Source organism: Tachysurus fulvidraco, chromosome 5, assembly GCF_022655615.1.
Source record: "Tachysurus fulvidraco isolate hzauxx_2018 chromosome 5, HZAU_PFXX_2.0, whole genome shotgun sequence".
NCBI classification, from domain to species: domain Eukaryota; kingdom Metazoa; phylum Chordata; class Actinopteri; order Siluriformes; family Bagridae; genus Tachysurus; species Tachysurus fulvidraco.
In genome coordinates, this window is record NC_062522.1 from 21059770 (window position 1) to 21073235 (window position 13466).

At 36.5% G+C, this 13466-nt stretch overlaps 1 protein-coding gene across 2 annotated transcripts in view; it reads left to right on the forward strand.

Annotated features, from left to right (window-relative positions):
* The window catches only part of slc12a5a (solute carrier family 12 member 5a), a 144600-nt gene that overhangs the window by 100640 nt on the left and 30494 nt on the right, over positions 1 to 13466 (forward strand). For both annotated transcript variants that reach the window (XM_047814200.1, XM_047814201.1), the window contains exon 4: positions 10385 to 10531. In XM_047814200.1, coding sequence (XP_047670156.1) covers positions 10385 to 10531 — 147 coding nt within the window. The remainder of the gene's footprint in view (positions 1 to 10384; positions 10532 to 13466) is intronic.

Below are 13466 nucleotides of genomic sequence, written 5' to 3' on the forward strand. Positions count from 1 at the left end.
ATATATTTAGGTGTTCTCAGAATGATTAAAAAGGTGTAAGGCAGAATTGAAAAGTATTCAACCCTGTTTAAATGTGTATACTTAACGCTTAAAGGTAACGTAAGGAAATCTTATCTGAAGAATTAAAGCTGCACAATTTAAATATATAATCAGGCTTGTGATTGAATTTTCTTGAGCATTCACACTAAATATGTTAGACACAGTTTAACACCTGGATGATAAATATAGTGTCCTATGTTCACTTTAAATTTCAGATTGTCCCGTTTTATATTGGAACAAATAAATATTTTCAGCTACATTGCAGATCAGATCAGTCCTGCTTTCATGAGGACCAAGGAACTGCCCATGAAGCTTCATTTTTCAAATGAATAAAGATGAAGAATGTTATTAAAACATATGAAAAGCATCAAGCATTCTTTGAAGCACTGTGAAGAAGAACATTTGTCAGAGTAGCATCTGAGAGTCCAGCTAAGACACTGAAGGTATTACAGATGGCTCATTGGCTGAAATAGCGGAAGCTCTGTACAGAATCAGCCTCTATGGGAGACTAGCCAGAAGGATGGAAGCCACTTCTGGGAAAGACAATGTTAGCAAATCTGAAAGCTGTTGGAAAAAGATTTTGTGGTCTTATGTTATAAAGGCCAAAGCATAATGTCTGGTGGAAACCAAAGCATGCTGTTGGTAGCATCACAGGAGTAACTGGAAAGCTGGTTAGAATCATAGACAACTTAGAAGGAGTCAAATCTAAGCAATATGTGTTGGGAGGAATCTGTAACAAAATGACTATGAGCCAAAGCACAGGGTAAGAACTGCAAAGAAAATTTGGCCTACAAAGTAAAAAAAATAATTAACTATTTACCCACAGGCTTAACCCAAGCTGAAATCTAAACCCATCTTTACTTTAGTCTAGACTCTACCCTTGAGCATACTTTAGTTAACAACCATCTAGCCTTGTGAAGATATTTTATGTATTACAATCAAATTGAGCCAGGAATTTCAGATTGTCCCGTTTTATATTGGAACAATAAATATTTTCTAATTACTATTATTAGATCACAAAAAATATATATATATGATTATTAGATATATTTCAAATTTTTACTCATTGTAAGCTTTATATTTTCTTAGTAGTTATTACTCTATATGTAGATAATTTGACTTCTTTCTAGCAATAAATGCTTAAAATTAGCAAAAATATCTGCCAGTAGAACAAGACAATTTCAAGAAATGTTTTAAAGAAAAAGTCTAGGAAAAGGTTTAAAAATATTTGGTTTATGGTAAACTCATAACTGCATTTTGACTATATTCAGAGTAGTCATTTTGTGTCTGCCTCTAAAAACTATGTGTAACAATTAGATTTTACCTGAAAAATCCAATTAGAGTTTGCCTCAAAACATTAAGCAAGTTATACCACATATTGTGGTGTAACTTGCACAGTAAAGTGGTACTTTACTGACTACTATTACTGAATTTAGAATGGAACGTAACAGTATTTAACGTCTACTGTATACAGTTGCAAAGATGTAAGAGACATCGAGAGAGAGAGATAGAAAGAGAGAGAGAGAAGACTTTGTACTCTCACAGCGATTAATGGAAAAGGTTTAATCTTTCACTAAGTTTCAAAGCATGTCTCAAATGTAATTATCTCTCTGGCAAAACAGCTGCACTCCAATAAGCGCCGAGTTTGAGGAGTCAGCTGGAACACATGAGATTCATTCAGATGCTTTAAAAGAATGAAAAAAAAAGCTGTAGGCTATGCTTGAAGAAGGGGAACAATGCTTGAGATAGCATTGTGCTTGTACAGTACACACACACACACACACACACACACACACACACACACAAATATAATGATATCTTATTTGCTGTTAAAAAAACCATCATGGATCGAATCCTCTACCTCATCATTGCATATAAATATGAGTGCGAAATTTCTGCTTAGGACAATTATTAACGCAATCAAGTGTGGAGCTGGAGCAATGCAACATGACATGACATTAATCAAAACCCAAGGGCTGAATTTTAATGAGGAGAGACTGATGAAGGGAGGAGGACCTTTTCTCTCAGCCATGCTGGAGTAGAATGGCATTTCTGTACACCAAGTATCAAGCTAAAGATCGTAAAGGATTATGTTTTGTTATCCCAGTATCTTTAATGAGTCACTGTACAGGTTGATGTTGTAGAAAGACAGTTCTGCATGATGGACAAAAAAACATTTTATTGAATTTCATTAAATTGTTAAATGATCTATACAAATATGCAAAAGGTGATTTATGATATCTTGGGAGATGCAGCATTTAAGCAGTTACGCTTCTGCAACACTCTAGATAGAGCAATGCTCCTTAATAGTGTATGTTACTGGTTTTAAGCTGGCTTTAGTCTGTTTCCTTCTACTGATCTTGCTTTTGGGGGTGTGGTAGCTTAGTGGTTCAGGCATTGGACTACCAATTGGAAGCTTGTGAGATCAAATCCCAGGTCCCCTCTGCTGGGCCCCTGAACAAGGCCCTTAACCCTCACTTGTTCAGTTGTATAAACATGAGGTAAAATGCAAGTCACTCTGGATAAGGGTGTCTGCCAAATACTTAAAATGTGCTGAATATTTTAAAACACCTGTTATGAAATACATTCTTTATCCAAAAGTATGTTGACACCTGTCTCTTAAGCATCTCATTATTCATTAATTTGGTCTCCCTTTACTGCTATAGCAGCCTTCACTCTTTGGGGAAGGCTTTCCACTAGGTTCTGGACTGTGGCTCATTCATCCCTATAAACATTAGTGAGGTCAAGCTCTAATCCCTTGCACCAATGAGGTCTGGTGTGAAGTTGTTGTTCCAGTTCATCCCAAAGGCGTTCATTAGGGTTGAGGTCAGGATTCTTTGCAGGCCATTTAAGTTCTTTTTCTTCTATAAAATGTGTGGAAGAATAGCACAGTGGTGACGAAGTCTGTTGAAAAGCACCAGTCTTGTGGCTTTGATTCTCAGCTCAGGTGTGAGCTTGGTGTTTGAGTTTATGCTGGATTTTTAAATGGATATATTAAAGAATGTTGAGTTTGATGAGAAAACATGAAACTAATGATCTCACTGTCCAAACTATTTAGATATTAATTTGTAATATGTGATTAATCCCTGCAGTGAATGCTCTTTTAATAACTTCAGGCATGTTCTTCTTAAGTTCTTATGGTCCAGTAAAAGAGTTCCTGGCTTAAAAGGTCACTAAAAGCACTACTGTAGCCACAAAAGAACTAATGTACGTCAATTTGGAGCAGATTTATCTCTTTCTCGGAAAGTTGTTTGCCAATCCCATGTCCATTTAACACAATTAGTTTCTGAGTTTATCTTCATTCAGTAGATAAGTCTGAGTGGTTTCTCAGACTGACACACTAAAGCACTGTCAGTAATCATACTGTCTAAAGTTCCACTGCTTCGACTCAATTTTGCTTATTGCTTAGTGTTCGAACAACTACAGTAAGTGCAAGACTCCATAATAACAATGACCAATTGAAATCATGCTACAGTACCATTACCAGTATCCAGACATTTGGATAGTTAAGCTGTTTAACGTGAAGCGAATTCATATATTTTGTGCTTGTATTTTTGCATCATACACAATTGCAAATGTGTTTCATTTCCTGTGATCGCTTGTCAAGTGTAGCTAACACCAGTACTACAGGCCTCATTTAGCTTCCAAATGTCACACTTTAACAATACAGACATTTCAGGCACTGCGTGTAAACTGAAATTATATAAGGGTAACAAAATGAAACACAGGGGGGCACGGTGGCTTAGTGGTTAGTACGATCGCCTCACAACTCCAGGGTTGGGGGTTCGAATCCCGCCTCCGCCTTGTGTGTGTGTGTGTGGAGTTTGCATGTTCTCCCCGTGCCTCGGGGGTTTCCTCTGGGTACTCCGGTTTTCTCCACGGTCCAAAGACATGCATGGTAGGTTGATTGGCATCTCTGGAAAATTGTCCGTAGTGTGTGAGTGCGTGAGTGAATTAGAGTGTGTGTGTGTGTGTGTGTGTGTGTGTGTGTGTGTGTGTGTGTGCCCTGTGATGGGTTTGCACTCCTTCCAGGGTGTATCCTGCCTTGATGCCCAATGACGCCTGAGATAGGCACAGGCTCCCCGTGACCCGAGGTAGTTCGGATAAGCTGTAGAAAATGAATGAATGAATGAAAAATGAAACACACAATTAAAGAATCATTCTGAAAAAAAATGTTTACTTGTCCTTTTGCTTAAAGAAGTTTTTCATATCGGTTCACAGAAATCCCAGTGAAGGATCATTACCAGGACATAACGTAATTAAACTTATTCTTATTCTTAAGAAACTCAAATTTAACTGCACTCAATAATAACAATAATTATTATTATAATTAAATAAATAATAAAATTGTACTTTGTAATTAATATTTGTCAATATTTTAAATAGTACCTTCATAAACAGGTGTGATTCATCAGCTCATAGAATTACGTTTATGCAAAAAATGGCATATTTCATTAGTTTTTTTCTTCTACAGTAATGAACAACATCTAATTATAATCTAAAAATAATCAGAGGGTAATATTTAGGCTATTTAAAAAATGAACTAGATCTTGTTCCATCATAATGAGTTAGCGAAAGCTAAATTGCTATGTCACTGTTTAGATGAGGCCAGTGAGAAGTATATCTTGCACAGCATCTGGCCCCCACAGCTGGGCAGGTGGAGCCAGGCACCCTGGGTGACATGGTGTCAGAGGCAGGGTGGTGCAACAGAAGGGCGTGAGGGATTAAGAGGCAGAGCAGCTGGCGCCGGCAGCAAACCACCAACGGCACCTGAGTCCTCACAGCCAGGGTTCTGCTGACATCTATCCCAGGAGGCCACTGGGCATCTGGTGTTGCTCTATATCACTGTACTACCTGAGTTCCTTGCAGTTTGAGATCAGCCCAGGAGAAATTATAATCACACATGCCTGTGTTCATACTCACACACAGAAAAAAAACTGTCACTCACACGCTGAGAGGCTTGATTACACACCTGCGACAGCTACTGGAAAAAATAAATTGAATGTGAGCTGGCTTCTATTCCCCAGACAAGCTCCGAAAAAAAGAGTGACCTCTGCCAAGCGCTGTTGATTCAGACATTCTCACCTGCCTGATGCACCACCTGTTTGATAATGAGAACTCATTTCAGCCAGCGTGGTGGTGACAAAGCACAGCTTTTGGCTAGCTGGGCCAATAATGGTGCCAAATAGAGAAATGTTGCTAGAAAGATTCTGGATGAAAACAGTACAAGAACCCTATTAGACACTGAAAGCAGTTTTTTTCTTGTGCTTTGGATATCTGCAGTTCTTTAAGTTAAAGCTTAGAACACGCTGGTTATTGGATTAAACGAACACAGCAGGTAAAAGCTAGTTTGTCCGTAGGTCCACACAGCTTCACCGGATCTCTGTATCACACTCTTCAGCTAGTAACTACTCAATAAACACACACACAAAAAAAAGCTTGTTAAATGTTCTCCATTTAAAAGTGTTTTGTGTTTTGTGACCATGTATAAAGAACAATTGTTAAAAGAACAGTTACTTAGATCAGCACTCCTTCGAAGTAGACAGAAAAGGTTTATTGTTTTTTTTTCTTATCATGAAATGTAATCTTAATCTGAGATACAACACTTCTAAGAATAATGTTATTTGCTTATAATTGCTTATATTTAATATAAGCTGTAGTAGTAGCAGATTGTCAAGTGCGCACCAGATTTAAATGCAAGTGCGGTGTTTATTGACCGAAGAAGACAAATCCAAAGGGCAAACCAGTATTTAGGTCAATAGACAAGAAAAGTATGGGGCAATCAGCTGACAGACATAAGAAGGCTTTGTGGAATCCAATGGACAGAACAGACAGGGTCGATAGTGGAAAAGCGTGCAGTAAAACAAACAGCAATGTCACGTCACTAGCAGTCTACAGATCCCACCATCTCTCAGGGTACAAGTAACGCACACATCAACACTTTTCTCTGTTCTGGCACCTAGAAGGTGGAATAAACTTCCCCTAGATTTCCAAACAGTTGAGTCACGGACTGTCTACAAACGACACCTGAAGACATAGGTCTTTCTGAAAGGATGGAATTATCTGGTGTTAGTGTGCTTTTCTTGCTATATCACCTCTCTAATAGAGATTTTAGACTGATTCTATTCTTAGTCTGTGGCCGTATTCGTTAAAACAGACTTCAAAGCACTTATGTATGTCGATCTGGATTAAGGACATCTGCCGAACGCTCTAAATATAAATGTAAGACATGTAAGTCATGGTTAAACTATTAAACTATTAAAACTAGCTAATACACTATTAAAACTAGCTAATTAAAAATATCTACTGAAATGAGCATGTTTAACTATTTTCACCAAAGGCTAACAAATTTGCAGAATTTGCACCTGTTTTAGGGTTGCCATGTTCAACACAATGTCTTTGTCATGTCAAACTCCACAGTGGTGCTTAATGGATTGTTTGAAATTAGACACCCAGATCTTGAATAGCTTTTAAAGGCTCTAAAGGTATGTACCTAGCCTTATTGTGGCAAAATCTTCTTAGAAACATTCTAAAAAAAAACTGTAATATTTCTTTTCAACACAAATGTTTATATTTTAAAGTAGATGTTGAGATCATACCCATTTCTGCTCTCTGAAAGTGCCACAAGTACCTGTTCTGTTCTAAGCATCTAAAGGCATTTGAAGGTGTCTAAAAGGTAACTAAAATTATTTGTATTGTTATCCTAGAAGAGGTAAAAACACCCAACACTGAAAGCCAACAGTGTCCTGAATAATTTTATATCAGACTTGCGGCCATAAAGAAATTAATTTGTTTACACTGATTGAAAATGCCTTTGAGAGATTGAGTTATGCAACATCAGTGTACTGGTAAAAAGGGGTAATCATACTAGTAGTATTTTTGTACTATTTAGTAATAAGTTGCAGCCTCTTTAGAAAGCTAGCACCATTAACTACCTAAGATTCCTTTAGGAACCGTGAAAAATCAGGACACATATATTATGTCCGCTTTAACAGCTTAATCAAGAGCACTTTATGCAGTATTTAACATCCTGGTTCAAATCATCGAAAACACGACTGCAATGTTGTTTACAAGCTTCATGGTTCACTGTATGTTCTTTTCTCAAAAATGATCTACAGTATATAAATAGACTATAATAGGCCCACAGTCATTGGATCTATATGACAAGTGAGCCGCTAGTGTCTGTATGCAAATGCTAACATTTGAACAACAAGAGTTTAATTCCTAAATGCCTGCTTATTACATTCAAACAGCAACCGCTTCCAGAGACATTCTTGGTTTTCTTGAAAAATAAATTGGGAAGAAGATGTGAAACTTGAAAATGACTTCGTACAAACAAAAGTCGCTGCAGTAAGTTACTGCTTGAGTGTAAACAATTACCATTACTGGAGCTCCACTGGTGCAAATAAAGTCTTTTATATTTATACTTACATTGATATATATATTCATACCCCTTAAGAGTGCCTTGGACCTTGAACGGTTGCTTAAAAATTAAATTGTTGTATATTAACGCCCTCTCTTTTCTGTACATCGAAGGACAAAGATGCTAAATTTAATTAGCATATATCAGACATCAGGCAAGCAGAACAAGATATTAGCATACAAAGATAGAGGACATTTTCTCAATGTTGTTGCTATGCGGAGCAGCAGAGAAGCCGATACGCTGATAATTTTTTGGTACAAAAAGGAAATGAAACATGAGGATTTAGTTTGGAAATAGTTAGCTGTTGAATGATGAAAATGAAATTCTTGTGATATTACCTTATTCATTCAAAATCATTAACATTAAAATTCACTTGTTTTTTAATCGATTCTTTATAGACTGGCCAACCAATTTATTAGGAACATCTATGCACCTGCGCATTCAAGCAAACAAGCTAATCATGTGCACATTGAATTACTTAACTGTGGCATGAATTGTTTTTGGTGCAAATCGGTTGATGTCAAAAACTGCTAAGCTCATGGGATTTTCACCCACAATGGTTTCTACAGTTTACACAGAACGGTGTGAAAACAAAAACCTCTAGTCCACATTAGTTCTGTGTGAGAGAGATCGCAGGAGAATAATCAAGCTGGTTTAAGCACAGAGAAACTCAAATAATCACTCTTTACAGTGATGGGGAGCAGAATGCATAACATTTCTGAATGCATAACATGTTGAACTTTGGGGTTGATGAACTACAACACAAGATCACATCAGGTTCCATGATATCAGGCAACAATACAGTCTACGGTACAGTGGGCAGAGGGACTGGACTGCTGACCAGGTTGGTATGAAGCTTGAACCGCATATGTTTATACATTGTTCTGGTTGGCTGATGAGGTAACTCCATGAACATACAAGTGTATAGGTGTATAGGATAGGATAGGATATCCTTGATAGGATATTGGCTTGTGGACTACACTGGCTGGCTGGGAAGCTTTAAAATTGTTTCCCTAATAACACCTAGAGCCATATCCTGCCACAACACCCTCTACCTCAGCCAGACTTTTACACAATTGCACAGTTTGCACTACAATTGTACAATTTCTTTCTTGCATGTATTGTTATTATTTTTTTATTATTATTTACAGCATTTACAACCTTCCAATTGGTAGCCCAACACCTTAACCACTAGGCTACCAGAACCCGATACATATCTCATATACATACCAATACATGTATATTTTGCACTTTAACAATATATATGACGTGTTCATATTTACATGCATCACTGTACCATATTCAGTTACTACCTCTATTTTGGATGTATTCATTTCTTCTTAAATTGTATCTACTTTATATCTTTTTTATATTCCTTACTTTAGTTTCCTTTTTTTTTATTTTCTCTCTCTCTTTTAGTGAAATTGGCTATTTTTATATTTCTTTAAAAAAGCACTTCATTATGTGTCCTACTGTGTATGACTGTGTATGTGTATTGTATGTGTATGTATTGGAATTTGACACAGATTCGTACGAGTCCCAGTTTTGCAGCACCTTCATTTCCTAAGCTCCTATATACTGTTACCTAATTAAAAAAATCTCCTTATTGTGTTATATCTGTCCAGACTTCCTATCTGATTTAGATTACATTTATAGCCAGAGTCAATCATGCCATATGGGTTTCTGTCTTTGCATAAATTACTTCCAAATAAGGGCCATTATGAAGTCCATATTTGCTTCATGATAATTACATTAAAACTCTTGTTTCTCAGTCTGCCATCTGCTGCTTTCACTTAACTAAGCTGATATGTGTGTGTAAGTAAATGTCGACTTAACCGATGTGAAATGTTGTAATCTGAGCCAGTTTTTGAGGTTCGGAGTAAAGAGATACAGCTTTCTGGTGTGTAAAAATGTACTTACTCATTTATCAGCATAATATTTCACACATATAATTTGATAAAAAACAAAGATATTTGACTTGTATTTGTCCTTGGGAATTTAATATAATGAAAAGAAGATAAATTAGTTTATTTATTCACCAGTGGGATAACAAGCTCACAAGCTGACCTTCGTTCATGGTATTCACAATGTAGCATTAATTATCAAGTTATCACAGACACACAGAGAGGGGAGAGAGAGAGAGAGAGAGAGAGAGAGAGAGAGAGAGAGAGAGAGAGAGAGAGAGAGAGAGAGAGAGAGAGAGAGAGAGAGAGAGAAATGCACAAATAAATGTCTTTAGTGCTCCAAATATTCGAAACAGAATTCAGAACTTAAGCTGTGTTAAAAATACTACTGTACATCTCTATGTAACACCAGAAAATACTGGACATTGTAACTACAATTTTCAAGCTCTTCCTATGGGTGTTGCTTGTATTTACACTTTTTGTTAGATTTTTTGACTATTTTTTGGATTTTACAAGAAATCTAGATTATTCAAAGGTTACCAGAGTGAAAAAAAAAATTATAAAGAATATCCCAACGAATAATTATACAAGAATAAGATGGAATAGAATTAGCAAACTAACACGATAAGACTTTTGCAAAACTGGAATATCAATTTGTGTAGCTAATGTGAGAAAACAGAAATATATATGAAAAACTAGATGAGAAGCCAAATATGAAGTTCCAGCATCACAGATTAGAATCCAAATCTAGATTTAAAATCAGCTGTAGTATAATATATTATGAAATGGGGGGAAAACATTTGACGTCAACATTTGACATGCAGATTTGTTCATTTGTACCTGTGTTGGTAATATAATGATAACTCATCAAGCATAATATATTTCTAGTCTATCGCAAACTTATTTGTCTTACTTTCTCCCCAAGGCTTTCAATCACAGCTTTTCCAAGATTATTCAATTTTTCTCCGATATAAACTTGCAGTTTGGTTAATGTGTATACGTGTGTGTGTGTTCACAGGCTCCACAGATGGGCACACTGATGGGAGTATATTTCCCCTGTATGCAGAATATTCTAGGTGTGATCCTGTTTTTGAGGATGACCTGGATGGTGGGAATTGGTGGAGTCATCGAGTCCTTCATCATTGTCCTTATGTGCTGCTCCACGGTAAACCAGTCACGATCGCACACAACCCTGAATCATTCACATCTTTTATTCTTTACCTACATTTACTGTCATCTTTAAATGCTCCCGTGTAAAATAGCTCCCAGAACTCATGATTTCTATTTTAAGGTGCTCTCTTAATGTTCTGGATCATTTTTGTTGTTGGTGGTGGTGGTGGTAGTGGTGGTATTTTGTATCCTGTCATGTTTGTCTGTTTCGCTTGGCTTCGTTTGCAGAAAAACCAAACACATTGAGACTCAAATTCAGATGTGGTGTAGGCATGAAGCGGAACAAGGTTGCCAGCCCTCAAGGTTGACCATTTATAAGAAAGTGATCATTGAGTTTTAGAATTTTTTTTTATTTAACCTTGGAAATCTAGGTAAAATGCGTCACCCATCATTCATTGATGTGATGCCAAAAAAAAAAAACATATATACCTTTTAATTTGAATCAGTTTTCATAATTGGCCAGAAGTGAGTTTGGCTTGTTGTCTTGTTCTCAGTATTTTCACAGTTTAAACTTTTATATGCACATGTTTATAAAGTGTATAACTTTCTACTGCTTCATTTCTTTTAACCCTCAATTCTCAATACCTTCATTTGAGAGAGTTGAATTCAGTTTAATATCTAACTATCTAACTTTCCACTGATACAGTTAGGTGCATAAATATCTACACATCTACACAACAAAGTTATTGTTATTGCAGCTGTCTATAACAGTATCTAAGCTGAAATAAAATAATGAAAATGAATTAAAAGGGCTGACTTTGAGCTTTAAGTAATATCCCACTTTTCTTTCCCAAAGGTACTTGGACATGTCCCTATTCATAAATTAAACTGATTGTACAAACTGATGATGCTGTCTGGAACACATAGCTATCACCATCAATCACAATAAATAATCTGCCCACCTGCAAGTTTCTAGACAGTAGCAGGACATGAGAGAACCTGGATGAAGCCCTTGTGATAACAGAGAACATGCAAAACTCCACACAGATGGTAATCCAAGCTCAGGATCGAACCAAAAGCCGTGGAGCTGTGAGGTGTTAATGCTACCTGCTGTGCCAAAATGCTGTAGACTTTTAGGATGCTTGAGAAAACCAAGCACACTGGTATTCATATTTGCCATGCCATATTTACAGCATTTGGTAAATGCTCTTTTCCAGAGCGACCTACAGTATTTAGAAGTCTCTATCAGTGTTCACTAGGTCACAGACTGTGTGGTGTAGGAGGTAATACAGTATGAATAACACAAAGATCCTAGGTTTTTACACATTTACCTGACTGCCAGTGCCTCAGATCAAGCTCCACCACCTAGGTTTCTGAACAGAGCACTGGGACAAGACAACCCTGACAGGGTGATTGTTAAGGTAGGGATCAGCAGAGAAGAAATCCAAGTCTGGTGATGTGCATGTATTTTAGACTTAATGCAAAAGGATTTACAAATAAGTTACATTATAATCATCAATTTTATTTAGGATTATAGAAGTGCCTATTTACCCTAAAAAGGGAGTGATGAGCTCAAATTCATGATTTAATTTCAAATGCAATCTACAATAAAGTTGTCGTTGTACAGATACTTATGGACTTGGCTGTGTAACATCACTGTGCGCTGTGTTTTTCTAAAACATTTCATAAAAATGTTCATAAAAATCAGGCAGCATGATGCCACAGCGGGTAGCACTGCCACCTCACAGCTCCATAGCCACTGGTTCGATCCTGAGCTTGAGTGGCATTTCACATGTTCTCCATGTTGACTCAGGTTCTCTCAAGCTCAAAAACCTGCAGGTAGGCAAATTGCCTACATTAAACTGTGTAAACTTCTGTGAATTCCCCCACCTTCCACCAAGTGTTCCTGGGATTAAAAATATTGTTACTGAATATTCATGATTTCAAGATGGTTGCATTAGTTCTCATTTAATTTAATAGAGATGTTTATTCTTTTTATTTCTGCACTAGATTTCCTGTAGAATTGCATATGATCTTCTCCAAATATAGCACTGATGAACCATTCTCTTTGGTTCGAGATGAAAAAGATAAAAGGAGCTATTTGGGTGTTCTCCTCCTCCACTGACATCCCAGCAGTGTTCGGTTGGCAGCAACTGAGACGCAGCTCGGGTTCCTCAGTGACAGGGCTGAATACCTGTCAGACACCAACAATGGGGTGCCGGAGAACAGCTGAGATCAGTGCAATTTGAGGAGAATTTTTAGTCAAATGAGCCATATTAGGCAGGCAAACTGTCTGGTCTCAAACAGGAGATATAATTTCAACCCTAGATGCAATTGTGTGATTTTTTTTCTTTCCGTTTTATTTTTAAACATGCATTCCATGCTACCTATTTTTTTGTTTAAAGACAGTCAGGGTGTTCCGTATTCAAGCTTCTGCATGATCTCATGCATTGCATCAAAAAATTATTTTGCAGGTTTTTATATTGTGCTGTATTATTTATTTATTTATTTATTTATTTATTTATTTATTTATTTATTTATTTATTTATAATTTAGTCTCAGTCTTTGGACAAAAACAGTGGGCCATGTGTAATAAATGAATAACATTAACCTTTTATGAGATGTCTCAGTATGTAATATAATGTCTTTTCACATCCTTTTAACATTTAATCCACTTGTATTTTGCTGCGGTTTTCTGTCATCTGGACAACTGTATGTTTCACAGTGAGCATGTTAAACATTCAATCCTGCTTTCGATTAGTTATATGACATTTTTAATCGATTATTCATACTCATGTGTCTTTCTTATTCTTTGTAGTCAATATAATATTAACTGCTTTGTCTTCATGTAAATATTGTCTCTACAAAACATAGTTACTTTTAAGCCTCATAGTGAAATATGATACTAAAACCACAGAATTCTTGTCTAATTCTAAACAGCATATACATATGAAGTTCTGGATTTATGGAATTTGAACTACACTCTATAA